The sequence below is a fragment of the Thunnus maccoyii genome, chromosome 1, assembly GCF_910596095.1.
Source record: "Thunnus maccoyii chromosome 1, fThuMac1.1, whole genome shotgun sequence".
Classification (NCBI taxonomy): Eukaryota; Metazoa; Chordata; class Actinopteri; order Scombriformes; family Scombridae; genus Thunnus; species Thunnus maccoyii.
In genome coordinates, this window is record NC_056533.1 from 40,215,992 (window position 1) to 40,241,641 (window position 25,650).

Below are 25,650 nucleotides of genomic sequence, written 5' to 3' on the forward strand. Positions count from 1 at the left end.
CAGCAGGTTGTTGTCACTCATATCCAGCTCTCTCAGACTAGAGGACTGGGAGCGGAGAACTGAGGACAGAGCTGCACAGCTTCTCTCTGAGAGGTTACAGCCTCTCAGCCTCTCAGCAGCCTCTCAGTAGAACAAAAGAAAACAGTTGCAAATATTAATTATCTCCCTTGAGCAAAGAATAAACTACATTAATCTGGATAGTTCTGTGTGCACATACAGAGCTTTGTTGGAGGCTTTGACCACTGGCAGCAGTCGCAGAGTATTTCTTCAAGTCAAACACATCCAGATCTTTTTCTGATGACAGTAAGATGAAGACCAGAGCTGACCACTGAGCAGGAGACAGTTTATTTCTGGAGAGACTTCCTGATCTCAGGTACTATTGGATCTCCTCCACTGGAGAACGATCATTCAGTTCATTCAGACAGTGGAACATATTTATGCTTCTCTCTGCAGACAGATTCTCACTGATCTTCTTCTTGATGTACTCAACTGTTTTCTGATTGGTCTCTGTCCTACTTCTTGTCTTTTTCAGCAGACCTTGTAGGACAGTCTGATTGGTCTGCAGTGAAAGACCCAGAAGGAAGCAGAGGAACAAGTCCAGGTGTCCATTTGGACTCTTTAAGGCCTCGTCCACAGCACTCTGGTAGAAAAGTGTTTTGATTTGCCTCTGAACAATTCAGACCACCAGGATGTTGTTTGTTTTCCTGCCAGCAGATTGACTCCTTCATGTTAAATCTGTTAAAATCCTCTTACTGCTCTGCAGATGGTCAGCCAGCTCCTCCTGCTTCATTCTCCTCAGGAAGTGCTGTGTGATCTTCAGAAATGCTTCTCTGATGCTCCTCTTGTGCTCTTCATCCTCACTGCCCAACACCTCCTCATCCTCACTCTGACTCTCTAAGCATTCTGGGTAATCTGGACTCAGACCCCTCTGGACTTTCTTCAGTTCATTCTTCACAAAAGTGACGATGTTCTCCTCCAGCAGCTGGAACAGAAAGATAAACTGGACATTTAATTTAAACTGGTAGAACACAACATGTGATTCATCTGTCAGTCTGAAGGCCTGCTGGTCTAAACAGAGCAGCATGGACACCTTTAGGACTTGAATGGTACTTCAGTATTTCATCTGTGGCTGATGGAGTTGATATTATAGGTGTGTTTGTACATGTACACACCATAAATATGGAGTCCAGGTGTGTTTGATGCTGCTGTGCAGACTGATCACTGGGAATCTCTGAGCTCTGCTGCTGAACTCTGTGGAGAAAACATCACATTTAAGGACATTTAGTGACTCAAATCTGCACACAGCTTATTAAAGATGTTCTGTCATGATGACAAAATGAACTCCTGTAAATGCTGGATACTGGATTTCAAGTTCTTACCTTCCATCAGCAGGTTGCACGAATTTAAGTTAATAGGACGCTCGATAGAGTCGTCACTCTTCATGGACACACAGCTGGGTTCAGGAGAGTCTGCTCTCTGCTGCTGCATCCTGATACAAATAAAACAGTGACAAAAGCATGAAGCTAAAACCAAAAAAAATGAAGGATTAATCATCAGTTTAAATCCCAGAATTAAATAGAAATCTGATGTTTTTAAATTCCTCCAGTGATGAAAAGAGGATGGCAGGCGACTTGGTGATGAGTCAACAGAAGAAGAAGGAAGTGAGGATGTTCTACAGGAGTTCTATGGCTCAGTAACAATCTGTACCAACCTCAATAATTAAAGATGGAACTATAAACATCCCAGTTCACCCTTCAGATGGATGAACACAACATCAAGCAGCTTTTACTCTGTACAGACTCTGTTAGAGGAGGTACAAGGTGATCCAGACATTGTTTTAAAAACTGTCCCTGGTGCTTTATGTGTTTTCAGAGATGTTATGACATCAGCTTCCTCCTTTTGTGTAACATCTTCTTCCATCCATTGTTTAGTATCTTCTTTTAATTTTGGCCTGTAAATTATGAGAATAATCTCCTGTCCATTTCCCATCTGATCCATACAGATCCTGATAATAATTTTCAAAACATTTCTGATTTGAATGGGGTCATTTATCATATTGTCCTCTTGATCTGTGAGAGAAAAAAAGGAAAAGATCCTTTTTCTTTATTTTCCCTTCTTGTTTTGTGTTGTTGTTTGTTTGTTTAGAAGAGAGGAGGGAAGAAGAGGAAAAAGAAAAAAAAAGGTATGAAAGCCATGGAATGTGGCTGCGGGGATGCCGTGGTGACGTGATCCTGCTTAACGCCCTGCCTGCTATTATTATTGTTATTATTCATATTTCTATTATGATTATCGTTGTCATTTTTATAATTGTTGTTCTCTGTATCTCTCTCCCTCTTTCTTTCTCTCTCAACCCAAAAGGTTGAGGCAGATGGCGTCCACCTAGAGTCCGGTCCTACTTGAGGTTTCTCCTCATTAAAGGGGAGTTTTTCCTGCTGCTGCTCATGGAGGAATGTTGGGTCTCTGTAGATTAAAGAGTTCGGTCTAAACCTGCTCTATGTGGAAAGTGCCCTGAGATGACTTTTGTTGTGATTTTGAACTTTACGAATGACACTGAATTGAAACTAAACTGGTATAAGCTGTGCCTGATGGAGCCAGTACATGAGGGTTCAGGGATCAGGTGGATTAATATTGTAATTATATTAATGTTTTGTCTGTTAAATTGAATAAGATGAAATAAATGACTTGAAAAAGAAAACAATAAATCAGATCACAGAAACAAAGTGAGGAGGTGTGTTACATGTCAGTGTTGTCCTGCAGAGGGCAGCAAACACCTGCCAACACTGAATAAGAAGCTCTGTGAGAGAGGGAGCTGAGTCTTTCTGAGATGAAGATGTTCCTGTCAAACTGAAAAATAATCAGCCGTCCAATCACAGCTTGGAGGCAGCGCCATGGGCGGAGCTTATCCACACCAGCAGAGGTGAAGTCAAACATGACAGACAGCCTTTCACAATAAAACAGTTTCCTGTGGGCTGAGGGACAGAACTACTGACTGTATGTTTAGTTCCATTTGTGAGACTGTTTGCAGTTTTTTTGTCTTTCTTTCTTTGATTTGTCTTTATTGAGACATTTTAGATTTTTTCTCATCTTCCATAAATGAAAAACATTCTTGTGTCCAACAATCCTTTTTATCAATTATAAATCTGATTAGTTGACTAATCAGTCATTGAGGTCTTTATTAACTCAGACAGTCAGTAGTTCATTCTGAGCTACTGTGAGTAATTATTCAGTAGTTGAGTGTCAGATGTGACAGTGAGTGTGAATAATGATGGTGGAGTGATGTGAGTGGAGAACAGTGATGGACAGTTAGAGATCCTCATCTCACCTCTGAGCTTTGGTCTGGCTGTCATGTTCCCCACACAGAGAGCTTTTAGAGGGAGGGACTCCCTCCTCTCTGTCCTCACACTGATCCATAGCAGAGAAACAGCAGCTGGGAGAGCTGCACTCAGTCACTACAACAAGGTTTCATCACAGGACACATTAGTTCTCATTCATCTCTCTAACATCACAAATACTGTAGAAAACAGGGAAGCAGCAGCTCTTCCCATCAGACACACTGACCAGGTCCATCTGAGGACTCTGCAGCCTCTGGGACAGTTTACAACATGGACTGCAAAGAGCTTTCAGTCAAACTAAGTCTGTCTCAGTGTTGGAAGATGGTTGTGTTTTGGATTAAAATGCACCACAGCCAAGTTGATCTAAGCTGTCCAACCAGTTCTGACACTTCCTGCATTTTTCACTCATGATGTGATCTTAGATTATAATCAAAGTGCTGTTGGTTCAACCTGAGAATCACTAACAGTAATACAAGGAAATCATTCTCAAACTGCCCCCCTTTAACGCATAAAGAAACAAACCATCAACAATCAAAATCTTCTGTAAAACCTGAAGGATTAAATAAATATTGTGAAACATCATCATCCAGAAACATTTCTACTGTTCAGTCAAACAGTGATTCAACACAATGTGATCAAAGTGATCATTCATCAGACATTTACAGATTTCTCTGGTAGGATTCTCACCTGCAGAAGTCACTTCAGGTCAACTTACAGACACTTTCCATCTTCATGTGTCGAGGAAACATTGGCAGAGAAGAAGCTGCTCATTCTCCTCGTCAGTCTAGAAACGATGTGGGGAGTGAAGGCAACAGTGGTGCCAGTGGTAATTGGAGCACTGGGGGCTGTGAGCCACAAACTGGGAGAGTGGCTCCAGCAGATTCCAGGTTCAACATCTGAGGTCTCTGTCCAGAAGAGCGCAGTCCTAGGAACAGCTAAGATACTGCACAGAACCCTCAAATTCCCAGAACTCTGGTAGAGGACCCGAGCTTGAGGAAGACACACCACCACCCTCCATGGGAGGTTGGTAGTGCAATATATATATATATATAGCTTTATATTGCCTGTAATGTTTATTTAAATGCTGTAATACAGATGTTAATTCAATCATATCAAGGTATAGCAAAGTCATAGTTGGTGTTGTACTGAGCTGCATTATATTCAGGGATGTTTTTTAATATTCTGCCCCCCTCATGTATGTAAATAGGGAGGACAAAAAACACCTCTCCATATAATGTAGTTCAGTACAATATCACCTTTAACTACGACCTCAGTATTAAACATATGATTGAGTTTACACATTTAACACATAACATTATAAACTTCATAAAGTAGATTTCATGGCAGAGCTGTTGTATTGAATTGCATTAGACTGTACAGGTGTAGTTAATAAAGTGGCCAATCAATGTCTATGATGATATGAGGCTTTTTCACTTTTAGAAATGTTTGATGTGAATGAAGATTAAATGATCACTTTAATTTATTCATGAGGCATCAGTGTTCTGAAGCTTTAAGAGATTGTAATTTAATATTTTTTACAAGCTGTTCAAGTCAAATTTGTCTCATTTTTACATCTGAGAGCAGTAAAAACATCCTGAGCTTTGTGTTCTTCTGGCGACCCAGAATACACAGAGATGAAAATATTTAAACTTTTATATATTTTTGTGCAGCTGATTCACTGTTTTGTACGTAGGGAGGGTGTTCTGGATAAAATTTGAACAGTAATGATTCAAAAAGTACAATTCAAAAATGTTTTTGCTTTCTTCACATTAAGTGAAGTCGTTGTGGCTGTTTTTAGTAACAGTGAACTGTAATAATAATACAGCAGGTTGTGAATGTTTTCCTCCTTAAACTAATAGTGTAAAACCTACATAATAAACTCTTTCTGCTCTCTGAAAGCTTCATTTAGGATTAATCTCCCGTCTATTAATGACTGATGACGTATTTATGAATGAAAAATAGATTTGTGGTTCAGAAATTTGTTATACAGATTATCAGTCAGAATATAAGAAGTATCTGATGGTTAAGAAGATTTTCACTTTCTCATATTAATATACTGGGAGCGGACTGGAACTAGATAATGTGTTAATACATCTGGAGGAAATCCATCTGAATCATGTAACGCTGACGAGTTGATTGCCTCCGTCAGCGGCATGGTTGGATAAGATGTTGACATATATATATGATATAATATTGATAATATTATGGTGAGTGAACATGAAGCAGCAACTCTGGACCCAGAATGTTGAGGTATAACTGAGTAAATTAACTCAGCCCGATGCACCTTCAAATCTCTGTAAACGCTGCAGCAGATTTACAAACAAGTGTTATTTGGAAGGAGAAGCCACGTCCCCTCCCCCCTGTTCATCACTGGAGCAGCTGTGGAAATGGTCCACAGCTTCAAGTACCGTGGAGTCCACATTTGCAGGGACTTGAAGTGGACCATAAACACCTCCAACATCTTAAAGAAGGCCCACCAACGCCTTTATTTTCTCAGGAGGCTGAGGCAGACCGGCCTCAATGCCTCAGTGCTGGCAGCTTTCTACAGGTGTGTGGTGGAGAGCACACTCACCTTCTCCATCACCACCTGGTATGGGCACTGCTCTGCTGCTGACAGGAAGGCGCTGCAGCGAGTGGTGGAAACGGCCCAGAAGATCACCCGCAGCAGCCTTCCTTCCATTGAGGACATCTACATCAGCAGGTGTAGGAGTAGTGCAGCCCGCATCATGAGGAACCCTACCCACCCGACCCAAGGACCGTTTGACCCGCTCCCCTCAGGCAAGAGGCTGCGGAGCATTAAGACCAGAACAACTAGGCTCAAACGCAGCTTCTACCCAGAGGCGGTCAGACTGGTGAACTCCATCCCTCAGTGAATGAACTTTCATTGTTTCTGCCTCTGTGCTGCTGTCATGGTGTCTTAACTTAACATGCTGCTCCGTTTTTAACATGTTGCTCAGTTTCTCAATCCTGCACTATGGTATTATTAGACATACTTACTATTGTTATTTATCCTATTATTGTTATTTATTCTTAGTAGAGGACTAATTATAATCGATTATTTTAGACTTATTGTATTGTACGCTGCTGGACCTGAGTACAAAGTCCGTTTCATGTGTAAGCATGCAAATAACAATAAATTAACCTTGAACTGAGCCAAATAATATTAAAACTTAATAAAGTGACACATTAACAGTCCTAGAGCCAAACTAACAACAGTCTTTAGCTGCTTTAAAGTCCCCGCTATCGCTGCCGGCTGGTGTGTGATGCATTCTGGGATACTAGGCTGTATACTTCAGTGTAAACTGCTGGTAACAGAATACTTAATCATTCATACTACACTGTATGCAGTACATAAACATTGAGTATGTTAGTATGTGACTCTGAACAAAGACCTAGTTACCTTGTTTACTAGCTAACAGCTGATAATAAAGTGTTGATTCAGCGCTAACGTAGCTAACAGACACCCAGCTGATGATACGCTGCCACCTGCTGGTTTGAAGTGTGAACATGTTGCATCTTCAAAGTGTCACTAATGAACTTTGTGTTTCATGAAAACTCTCCCAACATGATAATTAATAGATTTATTTTCACAGAAGGAAACATCATATTCATCACATGACGAGCTTTAAAAACTCCACTTTAATCTCTTCAGAAAGCCCTTTTTTACTGGATGTGAATGTTTTGAAGCAGTTAAGATGTAAATGTAGGAACAGACGTGGTCCATCTCCCTTTACAGACATTTATAGATTTCTGTTTGTGGATCTCAGAAACTCAAGTGAGCAGCAGGAAGTAGAAACAATAAATAAGAGGACATTTCAAACGGTGACACTGGTTTACCGTTAAAAAAAAGCAAATATCCAAAGTTCAGACAACACAGGCGGAGTGCTGATATTATCAATATTACGGTAATATGATACTTTCAGTAAGAAAATGAAATGATTTCATTACAACTTGGTCATGTGACATTTGTGCGTATGTTTGCTGTGAATGTTTCGTTAGGTTTATTACACACATAGCTGCTGCAGAAGCCCCGCCCCCTCCCGTCACCACGACGATGATGTCATCACAGGGTGATGTTTTCTAAAAACGTAAATACAGCTGAGAGAGAAGCAGGAAGTGAAGCTCAGAGAGATCAAAGCAGGCAGTGGAGGGGGTGTGGCTCTGTGGCGGTGGGGGGCGGGGCGGGGCTTAGTGGGCGGAGACTCGGGCTCCTGCGGCAGCTGCTGCGTCTCCGCAGCTTCAGTCCAGATCCTGAATACGACGGCAGATCTCAGCTGTAAACTCTGAACACTTGGAGTTTCCTCCCAGGTCCTTCGTCAGTACCTGAGAGAGAGAGAGAGAGAGAGAGACAGAGAGAGAGAGAGAGAGAGAGAGAGAGAGAGACACAGAGACAGAGAGAGAGAGAGAGAGAGAGAGACACACAGAGAGAGAGAGAGAGAGAGAGAGAGAGAGAGAGAGAGAGAGAGAGAGAGAGAGAGAGAGAGAGAGAGAGAGAGAGAGAGAGAGAGAGAGATATTTTCAATCAATATTTCGTCTGTAACGGGTCCTGTGAGGCCCAGAGAACAGAACCAGCTGCTAAACGCTGCAGGTTCATTAAAACAAGAACTTTGTGGAAAATAGTTCCTTAAAGAACCTGTTTTTGATGGTTCTTTGAGGAACCTTTGAGGTTCTTTAAAGATCTCTACTCTAAAAGGTTCTTTGGCATCAATCCCAGGAGGTGTTTGTGGTTCCTGTTAGCTCCTTTATGTTTCTCAGGTTCCTGGTTTGACATGTTTAAACACATCAGTGATGCAGGTCTTTCTTTTCTGTTCCAACGTTCTTCTGTGAAGCTTTCTGTGTTACTGCTGGAAGATGCATGTTGTTTTAAATTAGGGCTGCAGTCAACCAAAGAAAATCTTGGTCGACTAAAATCGTACATAATCTTCAACTAATCGATTAGTCGCGGGGGGGGTTAGGGTTATGAAAATAACACGGAGATTATTCAACCAATGAGAATTTAGTTGGACGAGAGCATATTGACCAACTAATCGACCAGTCGACTACAGCCCTAGTTTAAATAGTGGTGTCGTGTGGGACACCGAAATAAAAACTAAAACTATAAAACTATATAAATATATATATAGCTAGAAAAGATGTGGGGAGTAAAGGCAACAGTGGTGCCAGTGGTAATGGGAGCACTGGGGGCTGTGAGCCACAAACTGGGAGAGTGGCTCCAGCAGATTCCAGGTACAACATCTGAGGTCTCTGTCCAGAAGAGCCCAGTTCTAGGAACAGCTAAGATACTGCACAGATCCCTCAAACTCCCACAACTCTGGTAGAGACCCCCCACCCCCCCATGGGAGGGGGGTGAGAAGGGGAGATACATATATATATATATATATATGTATGTATATAAAAAAAATCTCCCTCTCACCCTCCTCCCATGGGGGGGTGGTGTGTCTTCCTCAAACTCGGGTCCTCTATAATATATATATTATATATATATATATATATATATATATATATATATATATATATATATATATATATATATATATATATATATACATATACATATATATATACATATACATATATATGAACCAGGGATTTTTTCTTTAGCAAATACAAAAGACTAAAACATGACATCTATATTTTTAAGCCAACATGTGTCAAACAGTTTAGAATAATTAAAGACTGAACCTGCTGTGACTCGAGGCGGCTAATATAGCAGCTAACGCTACGTTAATACAGTTATTGTTCACGCTGTAATAACTGGATTTCAAACACTAAACGCTGCAGAAACATTCAGACCTGGTGTTTACTGAGAAAAGGTGAAAATGCAAAGCTTGAACTCTGCTGCTTTCAAACATCTCAGGACGTCAGCTGACACCTTCAGGCTGCAGCTCTGTATAAACCTGAGATTTCCTCCAGTTGATGGATTTAGATCATAGAAACAAACAGTTCTGGACTGTTTGGATCCTCCACACAGACTCCAGCAGAACAACATTAAACTCGTTGTTTCCAGTCTGACCTTCTTTTCTCTGATGGTGTCGAAACAGGCCGTCTGGATCTTCTGGCCGCAGTCATGGAGACCCATGTGACGCAGCATCATGACGGCGCTCAGCAGCAGGGCGGTGGGGTTCGCCATGTCCATGCCGGCGATGTCGGGGGCGGTGCCGTGAACCTGCGGCACAAACAAACACAAACAAATAAACAAACACAGTCACAGTCAGCTGCGGTCGGATCTGTTTCCGTTAAACTTTATTTAACGTGTGAAAGTTCTTCTGCTTTATGGAAACCAGTCAGACGTACTGGTTATTCTCAGTGGTTCAAAGTAATTAAATTCTGGTTACTCTGAGTGAATTTGGTAACCATGGCGACACGTTTTGTCTACAACTTCAAGTATTTTGAATTCATTACGCTCCGATTCACCTCTGACTTCTTCTCCATAGCAACAGCAGCTGAGGCTCATGGGTATTGTAGTGAACCAGTAGGATCGAGGAAAAAACCCTTCAGGAACCAGCAGCTGCTGTTTGTTCTTCTTCTGTGGTGCATTTTGTTCTTTATGTGTCAGAAGTTATTAAAAATGTAGAGATGTAAATATTAATCAATTAACAGAAAACTCATAATTCTCATTTTCATCTTCATCTTCATCGTCTAAAACCAAACGTCTTCATCACCACAGTCTCAGTTTGCAGCTTTAAAGTCCTGCTGACGTCATTAAACTCAACGTGACCTTCGGTTTCATCAACTAAATAACTTGTTTATCATCATCATCATCATCATCAAACATCTTTTAAATGTTAATAAGAGAAAAACAAACCGATTCAAAGATGGCGACTCCGTTCGCTCCGATGTTCCCGCTGGGAGTGACGCCGAGTCCTCCGATCAGACCGGCGCACAGATCACTGCGACAGACACACGATTCAAAGTCAACAAACGATCAGCTGATGTTTGTCTGTAAACACGATGAATCTGTAGGAACTGACCTGAGGATGTCTCCGTACAGGTTGGGCATCACCAGAACATCAAACTGAGTCGGATCCTGAACCATCTGAAGTGAGAAACATCAAACGTTTTATAACATATGAACTGATTCATCCGACATAACCGAGCTTTAAATGAACAGTAACAGTCAGAACACTACATGATGTCAGTTCATCGTCTAGTGAATCAGTTAAAGTGTAAATATGAGATGTTTTTTGAAGTGTTTTTGCTGTGGTGAAACTAACACTGTGTGTTTAAAGGGTTTTATCTTTAAGTTCAGAGCCTGAAGAACTAATAATAACGTCACAGCAGCAGGGACGACGTTGTTTAGTTGAACCATGAAGTGCAGCTGTGTGGAAACATCTGCATTAGTTATGTTTCCTGTTTGTCCTTTAATTTGTCACCTGTATGTATGTATATATATATATAAAAAGAGAGAGAGAGATAGAGATAGATGATGATTTGTTGAAACTAACCATGTGAGTAACAGTGAACTTACGTTGAGACAGACGGTGTCGAGGTACATCTCAGTGAACTTGATGTCTTTGTAGTTCTCGGCCACCTCACGACATTTTCTCAGAAACAAACCGTCTGACATTCGCCTGGACGGACGGACGGACGGATGATTATTAAACATTTTATCAATCAATCAAGAAAATAACTGTCAGTTAGTTCATGTGAAGGAGTCAAAGACAGAAGCTTTATTATTGATTTATCTGCTCACTACTTCCTTAATTAATCACCTATAATCAACTTAATGGATTAGAATATCGGTTTGAACAGCAACAGAGGAAATTCACTTGTTGGAACAAAACCAGAAGAAGCCAAAATACTTTCTGCAGCTTTTGTTAATTAAAAGAATTCAAATCTGTGTTTGATCAGATTTTAAGGATGTTGTTCAGGATGTTTCTGTGTTTAAATGTTCGTCTGTGAAACCAGCAGATAAACACACAAGACTCAATAACAGATCAATAAAAACGACAGAACAGACTGAAGAGACGTTAGTTCAGCTTCACATCAAACTTACAGCCGTTGATTGATATAACGATCTAAACACTTTATTAAGTGAGTCACTCTCACTGCATCTGTTACATCTAATCATTTATATTTTATTATATCAGTGTTTCCCCTTTAATAGTAAAAGAACCCCGCCAGGCCAAAAAATACTTTTCTAAAACGCCAAAAATAAGTTCAAATATCCGTTCATTCACAAATCAACAGCGCTGTCTCGAAACGTGAGTCAACATCTGTGTCGTTGCCATGGAAACTGCAGGTAGCGAGTGAGCGAGCGTCAGAAAAGTGACGGTGAATGTGAGCAGAGGAAAAGGTGAACGGTTCAGGCGGTGCAGCGTTCAGCCGCAGGGGTGTGTGTGTGTGTGTGTGTGTGTGTGTGTGTGTGGGGGGGGGGGGGCGTGGGTGTGTTTATTTGTCCTCCGGAACGTAATCGCTATGAAACAATCAGAAAATAACGTTTTATTGATCTGATTCACGGCTTTCTCGCTACCAGCGCTCCCTCTCTTCATTCACTCTCTAGCTCGCTCGACCACTGCTGCTCTCTCTCTCTCTCTCGTCTTTTTTAAAATGAGTCAGGAAGCCAACAGCAAAACTTAACTTTACTTTTAATGTTAGTTGTTGTTAGTAAGTTGTCAGTCTGCTCTCATGTTTTAAAGCTGCTGTTCATCATCTGAGATGTAAAAACATCAGATTTCCAGTCAGAGATTTAAAAGTTTGTGTCCTGGTTTTAGTAGCGGATCGTCTCTCCTGATTGGCTGCTGGCAGCGCTGCGTCACTTTAAAACACTTTAACCGACGTCACTGCATTGAACTCTGCAGCTGAGAGTTTAAATCCGTTATTATTATTTACAAGCTGGAAACGTTTACCGCCATGTTGTCTCGCTGGCGGCGATTCAACCGACAAACACGCCGGCCGAGACTTTCAGGCTGCAGCTCTGCTGTCGGTTAAAGACGCGAAGCTGCGTCGTGATGAACGCCGGTCGACCGTCGCTGCGTCCGGAGCGAAAGGTGACATCATCACATCAAGAGTATCATTAATACGACCCGTCTGTTTCTGCTTAAAAACTATTGATTAATTATTAGAATTGTTGCTAATCAATCTTCTTTTGATCAACTAATTTATGAATCGACTTCTCGTTCTGTTAAAGAAACTCCTGCATCATGTTTCATGTATGTAGATCATTCCAGATATAGATTATTGATCATCAATCGTCGTGTCGTACTCACATGATGTTGGCTTTGTGGACGGCCGTCACGCTGTTTCTCTGGTTGTTTCTGGCGTATTCGAAGGCGTACTCAGCGATGCGTCTGCTGGCGTTCTCGGTGATCAGTTTGATGCTCTGAACGACGCCGTCGACGATCTGCGACAACGAGACGACGGACAGATTCACAGCAGAGAGAAAGAACGACATGAATCCACTCGACACACCAAGACTGAGACCAGAACTGGTAGATCCAGATGCAGATCGTTATTGATCAGTCTGCCTTTTAATGTTTGAATGAGTTCATTTAGTCACTCACCACGTGTTCGATGCCGCTGTACTCGCCCTCCGTGTTCTCTCTGATGGTGACCAGGTCCACGTCGGTGTACGGCGTCTTGTAGCCCTCGATGGAGACGCAGGGTCGCACGTTGGCGTAAAGGTCGAAGGTCTTCCTCAGCAGCAGGTTCATGGAGGGGTGACCCGCGGCGATGGGCGTCTTCAGAGGTCCTGCGGGAGGAACGACGTTTAGAAAACAACCACAGCTGCTTTTTTAAAAGTGGCGTTGTCCAGGTTACGACTCACCCTTCAGTCCGATCTTGCTCCGGTCCATGGACTCTTTAGCGTCAGGAGGGATCATCCACCGGCCGCCTGGTCCCTTTATGGCCGTCACGTTCCTCTCCTCCCACCTGATGGGAGCCTGCAGGTTCAAATCAAAACATTACAACAGCTGCTGCGGCCGCCGCCGCCGCCCGGAGAGACTTTCCTGTTCGTCTCTGCGATCTCAACACTCACTTTAGCAGCTTCAAAGATCTTCATGACAGCAGAGGAGATCTCTGGTCCGATGCCGTCGCCAGGAATCAGAGTGACGGTCTGCATCTGTAGAGACGTTAAACAAACCGTCCGTCAACCTGATCATCACTTCCTGTATGTCAAACTACAGGAAACAGTCAAACGTGAACGCTGCTGTTTGGAGTCAGTGTGCAGCTCCTTCATCATGTTTAACATCATCCTCGTCATCATCCTCCTTCATCACCAAAACTGTTGCCACAGATTTACTGTCAATCAGATTCATGTTCAGGTTTCTGTGTTTGACACGTTCTACAAACATGATACTCAAGACTCCAATAATCAGGACTTAAAAACAAGAAAATAACACTAAAATAAATAACTGCTAGAATTAAAAAAGGTAAAAATAAAGAAACGTTTCTTCTATAGTTTCTGTTGCTTCGTCTGGTTCGTCTGAGCGATGACTGTAAACGTCCGTCCAGGAGAAGCTGAAGAGTCGAAGTCGTTCTTTAAATCAGCTGATTATCAGCTGTAACGACTCATCGATCGGCTTGTTCGACCTTTTAATTTAATTCAGAGTTTCTGTTTTTAAAGATGTTTCTGAATCATGAACAAGATGAAACTGATTCAATAAAAGTCTGATAGAATAAAGTCGTCATGGTGATGTGATGATGTTTATTAGTCATAACTGTAACCGTAACGACACGGCAGGTCGTCATCAATCAGTCGTCACGTGTTTCATTAAAGCATCACGTCTGTCTGCTCTGATTCTTCTGTCGACTAACGATGACGATCATCTGCAGACTTTAAATCATCGATCAGCTGCTGCAACACATTTATTTATGTTTTTAAAGATTTTCATTCACAATCTGAGAAGTTTGTTGGACAAACGGTGATCGAAACACTTTTCAGACAAAACAATGAATCCAGAAAATAATCAATAATAATAATCAATAATGAGAATATTGATCTTTAAAGGCTCGTTCTGCTTCTAGAGCTGCAACTAATTATTGTTTCAATTCATCAATTAATCTGCTGATTCTTTTTCAATTTAATTGATTGAAATAAAACATCAGAAATTAAAACTTTTATAAAGATCAAAGTTCTTCTTCTTCTTCTTCTTCTTATTATTTACTCTGCTGACTGAAACAATTCAATCTGATGTAATAATGAATCTTCAGACGTTTCATCTTCAGCTCAAAATGTTTGTAAAAGTGGAAACATAAATGTTTATAAATCCCTGCACACTGATTGGCTGACAGCTGAGTGACGTCTAACAGATTCACCTGATTGTTGAGTCGTTTCTTTAAATAAGAAAAAGTCCAAATTCTCTGATTTCAGCTCGTTAAATGTGAATATTTTCTTGTGTCTTTCGTCTGTGACGGTGAACTGAAGATCTTTGATTGTGGACAAAACAAGACATTTGATGACGTCGTCTTTGAGAAACACTGATCCACATCATGCTACGCACTGATCCAAACAGCTGATCGATCGATTGATCGATCGATAGTGAGAACGACGGTAGAGAGAAACGTGGGTGTGTGAGGAAGACTCACCCCTCTGGAGAAGGAAGCTGCAGACAGAGCAGGTCTCCGGACCGCCTGGGACAGCTGGAGACAACATGAAGGTCACATTAACACAAACACTCGAGACTGTTCAAACAACCACCAGAATCATCTACTGCAAGTATTTAAACACAACTGCACTGCTGGTTTAATACTGTTTAATCTGTCAATTATCAGTAGATATTAATATTAGTGTTATCTTCAGTAAGTAAAGAGAAACTGAGACACTATTTCTGGACAGAAACATCACAGTTTATGTGTCAAGGTGGAGACAGAAATGAAAACTAAATTGCAAAATAATTAATAAGTATATTTTATTTGTCTGTGATTTCAGGAAACTGATGCTTCGCCTGTTTAATCACAATTTCTTTATTTGAAATTGGTTCTTTACTTTAATCTCAACAAGCCTCCTAAATGCATTTTGTTCATCTCAGTTTAGTGTTTTAATCCAAATTAAAAGCTTCAGTTTAAAGCATAAAAACCTTTTAATGTCACATGTTTAGTGTATTTTTAGTCCTTGTATGTCCTGCTGGACTGAATCTATGTTTAGTTTTTCCTGATTTAGTATCTGGACATGTAAATATGAACGTACAGTAATTACTGAGCAGCAGGAAACACCAGCGGCTGTTCAGCTGGTTTCTGACATTTTTATTGTGTCCTCTGGTCAAAGTTTTTAGCCCAGAATGCAAAATAACCTTAAATTAGCAGGTTTTTAAACAGAGTTTGGTGTTTTCAGCATATAAAACAGAACTGACAGACTCCAGAACCTGCTTTAACAAACAGACATTATGAATATATGATAGTAGATGTACTGTCACGGTAACGTTAGCAGGTTTCACGGTGATTTAAACGGGGATAAAGTCGTGAGTGTCCCGGCGAGTTAGCTCCGTTAGCTCCGTTAGCTCCGTAACTGTCATCATGCTGAAGGACACGCACACACACACCGGCAGCAGCTAGCATGCTAACCGGCTAAATGAAGCGTCAAAAAAACCTTTTTCTGTTAAACTACAGAACATCGCAGCGGCGCCAAATCTTCTCCTCACACAGTAAACACGGTTTCACAGAGTTAGAAACACCGTCACTGCGTTTTATCCGTTTTTAATTCATATTTTTCTCACCATTGACCTCCACGCGCTGCCCGCCATTCTGCTGAGGAAGAGGGTTCAAAGATCCACTCTGAGAGAAGAGGGTTCACTCTGCTCTGCTGCCGGGGACGAGCCGGGACAAAGATCCACTCTGTAGGAGAGGGATCACTCTGCTCTGCTGCCGAGGACGGACGGACGGACGGATAGATAGATAGATAGATAGATAGATAGATAGATAGATAGATAGATAGATAGATAGATAGATAGATAGATAGATAGATAGATAGATGTGAAGCTCTGAAGCCAATTTGACATATCGGCCAAATCGTGGAATTACAACTTCCAGGTCAAACAAGGGCCGTAAAAAGCTTTTTCCCTGCACACAATCATGGGAAAAGAAGCGACTGTAAATCAGTGGATACATTTTTTTGAACGTCACAACTTGCAAAATGACTCATTTCACACTCAGAATTTGATCCATTTAGTCCGATCCCATTTTGAAAGTCTAGAAAAGCCACCATGTTGAATCATTTTATCCCCATTCAAGTTAGCCAGATGGCTAAACTGAAAGCTAGCCAGCTCTAGTGAGCACGCTCCATGCCAATTATTAATTGGGCCCATAGAGCGTGTGGACTAATTTCTTAGGCAGGAAGTGGCTTTTTTGGCTTCATGTGAATGGATGTATAATAAGAGCTGGATACAGCACCGCTCAGCCTTGCAGCCAATTTTTCCCAGTTGCCACTTGTAATATTATTACAGTGAAAAATTCCCCTGCGGCTCAAAAACCATTTTCCCCACAAACCACCATTATAAAAGAGACGTCTGTAAAACTGTTGACAGGACACTTCCAACTGCTAACAAGGTCAATTACGACTCTTTCTACTAGGAATTTTTTTATCCACAGAGGTTTTTATATTTGTAAGACTTTCCTCAAGCTGAGAAAAATGATTTAAAAATCTGTGACGTCATCACATTGTAAAGTCTGTGGGCTGAGCGGGAACTTTGCGGCGCTCAAGATGATATTGTGACGAGATGTGTTTTCTGCAGCGGAAGTTTAGTGAGGGCAATTCCCGCAAAATTCTGCATTTTAAACAACAATTTGCACATCAAGAGACTGGTTTATGTTCCTCCTAATGAATTCATCTCCATGATACCTGGATGACTATTTGTCACTGGCCTGAGGTTCAAGTTTTCAACCACTAACATACACTAACATACACTAACATACACTAACATGCACTAACATACACTAACATGCACTAACATGCACTAACATGCACTAACATACACTAACATACACTAACATACTGCCTGCATACAGTAAGCTCAGATGTCCACATGTTGTGAGGTACAGATGTTACAGCTGTTGCTCCATCTGTTTGTTGAACTGTGGTTAATAAAGGTTTATATAGTAACTAACATGAAGTTTAACTCAGACTGAACAAACAGATGCCATCATGTTCTTTCTCTCACTGTTCACTGTTAATACATTTCTGCAGATCTCTCAGTATTTATTTAATTGTTAATGTTGATGTTGTTAATGTTCATTTATTTAATTGAGTTTATTATCAAGGTCATCCATACTCGCTGAAATATTATCATAAATTCTGTTCCAAACTCTCTGGCTTTACACAAACTATGGAGAAACCTAATATAGTAATATATCAACATTACATATCAATAACTGAAGGAAAACAACCACATCTAAAGGGAACTTCATGGTTGTAAATATTATGTATGATAATAAATCACCACATTTATGGAAAAAAAAGACTTATTTTCATCTTTTGGCTGCGGGGATGGTGAAAATATACAAGGAGCCAATAAAACTCTGATCTACTGGCCAACTGGGCCGATGGGGAAACACGGATCTTACATGGAAGCTTCTGAAGGAGGATTTCCAACCAGCAGCAAGGACTCAGTGTGAAGGACGGAGGGCAGGACTGACTGTCTACTTCCTACTGGAACAGAGAAAAACTCACATGACCTCAGTGCTGTTTAGGTTGATAAATGTAAACACCATCAAGGTTATGACGGATAAGGTTTGATAGTGAAGCTCAGATTTAGTTCATTTCTCTTTAAAAACGGTTGAAACCTCAGAAGTTACAGCAGTGAGTTTGATCATTTTGAGCATGTTGAGCAGTTGTTGATGCAACATGTTCAATATGTGAGTGTTAGTATGACTTTTATCTGACCCTATGTACTTACTGATTTTGGGTGTTGGACATGTGACATAAACATTTCAGAGTCTGCATGTCACCTTAGGTAACATGGTATGGCCTTTCGGAGGGACCTTAGAGATACAAACAATGGATCCATGGTCAAGTTTGGAACTGTTCCAGATGTGGTTTGTTGTGACACATAATATGTTGTGAGGCAGCTGTCAATTACATGATGGATGGCTCCCAACTGACCTAGTGCCCATGGAAAACCTATGTTATTCATGTGATAAGATACAGATGTGTAACCCCATATAAGCTATGCACCGACAGTGGTACGGTGCCCAGACCATCTTTGTACATGGAATGGACCTGATGGCCATCGTCTAATAAACGTCTACAAAATAAGAACTTCGTCAGCTCTTCCTTTGAACGACATCATCACACATCCTTCCTTTCAGTGAGAATCCTGAAGCTTATAGAAACAGGTTAAGTTCAGTCTGTACAAGTCATGTTTTTGCTTTCTGACGTCTCCTTATGCCTTTTCTATAAATGTCTGACCTATAAATCAGGTCTGATGTAGGTCGTATAACTGGTATAACCAGATGTATATGCTGATTTGTTTTTATTCAGGAAGCAGATGAATCTCTGCTGTGCTTAGATGTTTGTTTTCTACTAGCAGGAGTCGACCAGCAGGTGGCACCACCTTAAAGGAGAAACTTAGAGCTCAGATATTTCACAGTGAAAAAGACGTCTGGATCCTTGTAGTTGTTGATATAAATCACAGCTAGTTTATTCTGATTAATATATATAAAATACTTGCAATAGATAATATATAATTATATTTATAATTACTAAACAGTCAGTTTAGTCATTTAGCATTTATGTCATATGAAGTGATTCTAATACAGTTTATACTATTGGAAACTTAATAACTCTTTATTGAAAGATGAAGAACTTAAATTGGGAATAAACAATATTATTGATAAGTATTGGAATCAGACCTGTGCTATTGATAATTCTGGGAATGAATGAAATGTGAAATCTGAAGGGCTGCTACTAAAAAAGAAATTATTAGCAAACTTAAAAAGAGATAAAGAAATTAAAATCATCAAAGCAATTTTAGATCTGCAAATGAAAAACTGGATGTTTAAGTGATGAAGAGGAGCTGAAGGTGAATTTACTACAAAGACAGTTAGAGAATATTGATGAGGAGAAAAGCAGCTGCCTTCATTCGATCAATACATGGATCGAAAAGAGAAAAGCTGATGAAATGCTGCAACAATAATGAAGTTGGTGGTTAAAGGCAAATTATTTCTCAACATGTAGCTCAGTTTGATCAAAACGTATATTCTGGTCACATCCTGCCTGGACGTTTTGTGTTTCCTGTGTTTGACTGCTGTCCGTCCTTCTGGTCATGTGGTTTTGCTTGTTATGATGGTGGTGGGTTTAGAGGACGGCATTACTGGTTTATAGTGTTGTGTTGTGCAATTATGGGATGGTTTGATTCATGCTGGGAGGTGATTTCCAGTATTGTGTTTTCTGGGTTTTGGTTTTCTGCCCTGTGTTAGCCTCATCAGCCAATCAGCTCCCTGCATTAGCCTCATCAGCCAATCAGCTCCCTGCGTTAGCCTCGTCAGCCAATCAGCTCCCTGCGTTAGCCTCGTCAGCCTATCAGCTCCCTGCGTTAGCCTCATCAGCCTATCAGCTCCCTGCGTTAGCCTCGTCAGCCAATCAGCTCCCTGCGTTAGCGTCATCAGCCAATCAGCTCCCTGCGTTAGCCTCGTCAGCCAATCAGCTCCCTGCGTTAGCCTCATCAGCCTATCAGCTCCCTGCGTTAGCCTCATCAGCCTATCAGCTCCCTGTCTGTTCACTCCTGAGTTCTCCACTCATCTCCCACCTGCAGCTCTTCTCCTCGTTAGTTCAGTTACTTTTTGAGTCCTGGTTTTCTGTTCAGTCTTTGTTGGATCATTTGTTCTGTCCGTTCTTGACTGTTTCAACATTAAAGAAGATATTCATCATCTCTGCGCTCTCCGCATGTCGGTCTCTGTGTTCGGGTCCATTCCTGCTGCTCCACGTGACAATACTTCATCTGTTGAAACGTCTCATACTGAGTCGTTCTTAGACAACATGGATGAATACAAATAAAGTAAATGATGAATTTAGAAATATTTACCTGAAATGTCTTAAAGAAAATTAATCTCCAGGTAATGAAGGTCTTTACTTATTAACTTCACCTTTCATACAGACTTGTTTACAGGATCTGTTCAGAAGGCTGAGCTCCTACTACAGTAGAGCCAATTACATTAATTACATTAATTATATTAATTACATTAATTACAATAATTACATTAATTACATTGATTACATTGATTACATTGATTCTCAGACCAAACAAAGACAGATGACACATAGAAAACTGGAGACCTGTTAGTTTACTTAAGCCAGCTGTGTGTGTGTGTGTGTGTGTGTGTGTGTGTGTGTGTGTGTGTAACTTCCTATTTTTTGCCTATAAATTACATTATACTAATGTTCTATATAATTTGAACGAATTCCATAACACTGTGAATTCATTCAAAGTGACAGCTGTAGTGCGTATGCTGCGCGGGAGATGAACCTGCTTTTCTGCTGCTCTGATCGTTTAAGCTTCAAGTCTATTTTTTCGCAACCCTGGGCGTCAGTGAAGCATGGATATACATACTTTGACTGCTTTGTAAATAAATAATATATTCATAATAAAGAAATCCATACATAATTATGTTACTTTTTTTGTAACTAATTTTGGCCATCTGCACCAAGATTTCAGTTTCTACTGATAGGCTAGATGATCAGTAGTTTAGAGAATTTTCACTGTATTAATGATAGGGATTTCATCAAGTTATTTTATATATAATGTGTATATTTGTTGTTTGTTTTTTTTATTTTAAACTGTATATTCTGCATAATTCAATCATTATATTGCAAGTCTAAAACTAAAAATCACTCTCTTGCCTGAAGCTTGTGCAAAATACTGCACCAGAGTTTTAACTGGATCCAAATGTAGAGACTACTACATCACTCCAAATTAAGCATCCCAACACAGGATACCAGTCAGTTTTACAAATGGTTTTAAGATTTTGTTGATCACATTTAAAGGACAGCTTGTTCTGGCCCCAACCTTAATTTCAGACAGTCGTAAACCCTTAATGTCCCTGCACTAAAAGAGGCAAAGTTTGATCACGCTCAATTTCTGTTCAAGTGGTAAACTGCACTCCTTAAGAGCAGCAGTCTCATGGCTCCCCTCTGCCGCTGCTGTGAGGGTCGGAGGCAAAGTTGCCATTGTGTGTACATTGAAAAAAAGTACAGACAACAACGTTGACACCTGTTGGTGTGCAGGTACTTTTAAGAGCATGATACATATTTTCTGCTTTTGTATTCTCAGGACAAGGCTTGCTGAGGCTCATTGCAGAGGATCACAGCCATTGTTTGAATTCTGAAAGGAAGTGGGTGACTTTCAATCTGTCCTATGAACCTGAAGCTTTTTTTTAGCATGCAGATTCACCTATTTCCATGGCCAAGGACAGTTCAATAAATATTTGTCAGAGGTTGGGGACTCAAGTTGCATGACTTGGTGCGAGTCGCAAATTTGAGGACTCACGACTTGGTTGACTAACACTTATAAGACCTGACTTGAGGCAGATGACTCGAAAAGACTTGACAGTTTTTATTTAGCTGAATCACCTGTTTGCATTATTGTAGATATTGAGCATGAACAGTTAACGTTTTGAGGCATGAAAGGGTGGCTTCTGGTGAAGTGTGTGCAACCCAGGGTTTGAAGACAGTGTCTAGCAAGACCTAGAAAACAATGCAAGACAGGATTGAGCTCTCAAGCTTAATATTACCAGACCGTTTCTGATTCAGACCAGACAGCTTATGAACTGACAGCTTTTCATGACAGAGTTTCACTGTTCTGTTCACAGTCCCTCACTAGTTCAAAGTCAATGTAGCTCAACCACGGCAGGATCGTCTCTTTCTCTTTAATCAACTGTGTGACAAATGCAATCCTTCAAGATCAGGCAAACAAGATGGTATTTTCCCTTGATGATGTTTGATGTTTGAACGATTTCAGTGTTCTAAATTAATGGATGTATTAGTCTACACAGTCCACAGCAGAAAACAGTAATCATCACATAGAATACTATGTTTCGTTGTGCAAGCGCCAAATGCGGGTAGATTTTCCATTTGGTGAATAAATATACCGAAGTAGTCATGTGTTGCAGACAGAGACTCAGGCTGTAGTATAACTTGCAGTTTTTTTAATCTGTGCACTTTACAACCACAACAAAGCAGAATGTGTAGCTTACAGTCCAGCAGCATATTTTTGCTGTTGTTAAAACCCACTAGCTTTGTGCTAACTACTGCAACTGGAGGAAGTTCCTCTTCTTCTACTACTTCTGCTTCAAAACTCTCACCTTACTCAAAGGCACAACCTGGTGGCAGAACAGCAGAAGTCATACAACATATCCACACACATTAATACTGCATAAAATACAACATCATGAACCCTAGATCCTGGAAAACATGTTAGATCAGATTATTTGTTTTGGTTCAAATAGCTAATTAATGTGAAGTTAATTTATAAAGTTAATCAACCTGCATGATGTTCTTTAGTTTTATGTTGACATTCAAAATTGTAGTTGATTTACCCCCCCAACCCCCCCAAAAAAACAACAACAACAACAAAAAACAAGGTATGAACTGAACCATAAATAGCTGTATTTATGAATCCTAACCATAGTCATCCCTAGTTGTAGAGACTAACTAACATGCATGACATGGCTCACCATTATACCTTTTCTCTCGTGTTTTCAGTGCTTCTTTCATGGTGACTGACTTGTGACTTAATTGACTTTTCTTGACGTTTAGCATTGACTTGACTTGGCTTACTTGAGTCTAAGTCACAATGATTTAAGACTTGCTTGAGCCTTTAAGCCACAAACCAGAGACGTAAGACTCAAATTTAGTCTGGAGCTGCTTCATATACAATGAATGTGAAACTAATTTTGTAGTAATTTTTTAATAAGCTTTATTCTATAGTAAACTTTCATATCTGAAACATAAAATGTACCTGTATACCAGGCTTGGGCAATGTCTACAGAATTACTTTGTAATGCGAGCAGTAAAAGGTAATTTTATGATATATTCTGGTTATTAAACATCTTGAAATCTCATACATCTCAAATGGGGATCTGTATTGAGTGGATTGCACAATATTGTAAAATGTCAGTAGAAAAATGTACATATTTATTAAGTGTCAAAGTTGATATAAAGGTACTTTTACATAGACCTTCTGGTTTTTGCACATTCAGAACTCCATATATTAATGTGAAATGTCTGTAAATATATTGGAGAGTTGATTTTAATTACGGTTAAAATGTTTATATAAAGTTAACCTCATACATTAATGGGGAAATGTATGTTGATATATTTGATAGTTGCTTTTAAATACTATCAAATAATGTTAGTAAATTAATGACTATTAAAATTATGTTTTTTTATATATGACTAGAGGTCGTAGAGAACAGGGTGGATGGAGGTCTGGGATTTCATATGTTGAATAATTCTTTAAGATTAAGTGGATTATAGAATCCCAACAGTAGCTGGACTGCTTTCCACACATACTACTCATTATTATTATATTCCTTCCTTATTTAATTCTACTGGTGGTGTTGATTTTTTATTAAAATGCAAACTGACTGAGACTCAGACTGACTCACAGACGAGCTCTTCTAGCTTTAACGTTAGTGTTTCAGTCCTCACAGAGACTTTATCTGGAATAATAAGAATAAATTTGTTTTATCGCTGATGGTTTGACGGCAGAGTTTTATTAGTTGGTAAATAAAAACAGTTTTATTGTCTTATTGAGAACTTCAACACTGTACCAGTCAAACCAGAAGAACATGTTGTTCCTTCAGCTTCACAGAAACAAACATCATCAGCTCTAAACACACTTTTATTGCAGATATTGATATTCAGAATAAACAGTAACAGACATCAGAGATGACTGGACTGCAGTAAAATGCTTCTGCTCTTCTATCGCGGCTGGTTTACAGACTTGTATGATAAATAAATATTATATTAATAATAAAGTGAAAGAATCCTTCAAGATTTTACATTGAATTGATCCTGTTAAAGAAGTGTTGGAAAGATTTCAGCTAAATATAAACTTTACCTGGTTTTTAATATTTCACTGTGATCATTCAAATATATTTTGGAGAGATATTCAAAACTTTATGAACAGGAAACTAGATATGAATGTACAGATTCATTTATGGTTGGACAGCAATAACAAAATAATAAATATATATATATATAAGAATCCACAGATCGAAATGTTCTGACTCCAAACCTGTTTTCATCTGTTTGTTGTTGAACTCAAACAGTTTAATCAAAAAAGCTACAAAGACTTTCGATATTTTAAAGACATTTTATTTGAACTCTTAAAGGACAATAACTGTCCACTCCTTGTCTTTTTATATGACTGTTGTTTCTACACATCTTTGTTTTTAATAAAGAAAGTTTTGAGAAAAAGAGCGGGAACTCACCCCAGGAAGTAAAGCCGGAAGCTAGAGACCTTTTTGACGTATATAAAGATGGATGATGCGTCTCCACTTCCTGCTGCCAGACTCCTGCGCAGGTCCAGTTTTGCAAACCTGAACTGGAAAAGTTCAGCACCGAAACCGACCTGTAAGACCCGCCCCGACCTGACCCGCCCCGCTGCGATATTCATGTAATAATAACTGCTCACTTGTCGCCTTATAACACTCTGCAACATACTCTGAAGTTTCTTAATCTGACTTCACAATAAAAACCAACCTGGCGTCTGACTAGAATTGATAATATTGATAATATCAGCTGATTAAGATGTTCTCACCTGCTACCCGTCAGCATTTACTTTATTTTGTGTGCCTGGATCTGTGAATTTATAATAATTATATTTTTTATCTGTTACACAACTTTTGCAAAAGTGATGCCAACATATCTTGTTTCCGGAGCGGCCATCTTGCTTGTGTGACGTCATTTGCAGCTGATTGGCTAGTAGTCGTTACCTTCGTTGGTTAGGTTTAGTCATAAGGAGTGAGATTGGTTCGGGTTAGGTTATGAATATATCCTCCACACCTGCAGAGTCAGGAAACGAGCCCTCACACCTGGACATCACCTGCTCCACCTTCTCTCCTCTGGGAGGCGCTACGGAGCCCTGAACACCAGAACCAGCAGACAACAGCTTCTTCCTCTCTGTCACCCTGATGAACAGTTAACTCACTGATCAATAACTCTGGAACACTATAAAACCCGCTGCACCTACAAATTGTATATTAATATAGTTTGAAATACAAGATGTGCAATAACATGTGTACATTTCATTCATCACTGTTGAACAGGCTGTATATACTGAACATAACGAGCAGCACCTGAAGGCAGCACGCTGGTCCCGCACCGCCTCTCCTCCTCCTCCTCCTCCTCCTCCTCCTCCTCCTCCTCCTCCACCTCCTCTGCGCT

The 25,650-nt window shown here is 40.1% G+C and overlaps 1 protein-coding gene across 1 annotated transcript; it reads right to left on the reverse strand.

Annotated features, from left to right (window-relative positions):
- Positions 1 to 6,898: 6,898 nt before the first annotated feature.
- Positions 6,899 to 16,078, reverse strand: LOC121903545 (isocitrate dehydrogenase [NAD] subunit alpha, mitochondrial). Its single transcript, XM_042420691.1, has 11 exons — positions 15,986 to 16,078; positions 14,859 to 14,912; positions 13,309 to 13,392; positions 13,099 to 13,213; positions 12,836 to 13,023; positions 12,542 to 12,675; positions 10,801 to 10,903; positions 10,304 to 10,368; positions 10,138 to 10,222; positions 9,346 to 9,498; positions 6,899 to 7,655 (listed from the first exon to the last, which is right to left on the reverse strand). Exons 1-11 carry the CDS (start codon positions 16,010 to 16,012, stop codon positions 7,572 to 7,574), a joined length of 1,092 nt encoding a protein of 363 aa, XP_042276625.1. The 5' UTR covers positions 16,013 to 16,078; the 3' UTR covers positions 6,899 to 7,571.
- Between the last annotated feature and the right edge of the window lie 9,572 nt (positions 16,079 to 25,650).

What these genes read in the sequence shown, in the direction of transcription:
- LOC121903545 (XM_042420691.1), bottom strand. Translation starts at nt 16,012, where the DNA reads ATGGCGGGCAGCGCGTGGAGGTCAATG. An exon ending in GCAGCGCGTGGAGGTCAATG is followed by an intron (nt 14,913 to 15,985) that starts GTGAGAAAAATA and finishes TGTTGTCTCCAG; the next exon opens with CTGTCCCAGGCGGTCCGGAG. An exon ending in ACACCATCAGAGAAAAGAAG is followed by an intron (nt 7,656 to 9,345) that starts GTCAGACTGGAA and finishes TCTCTCTCTCAG; the next exon opens with GTACTGACGAAGGACCTGGG.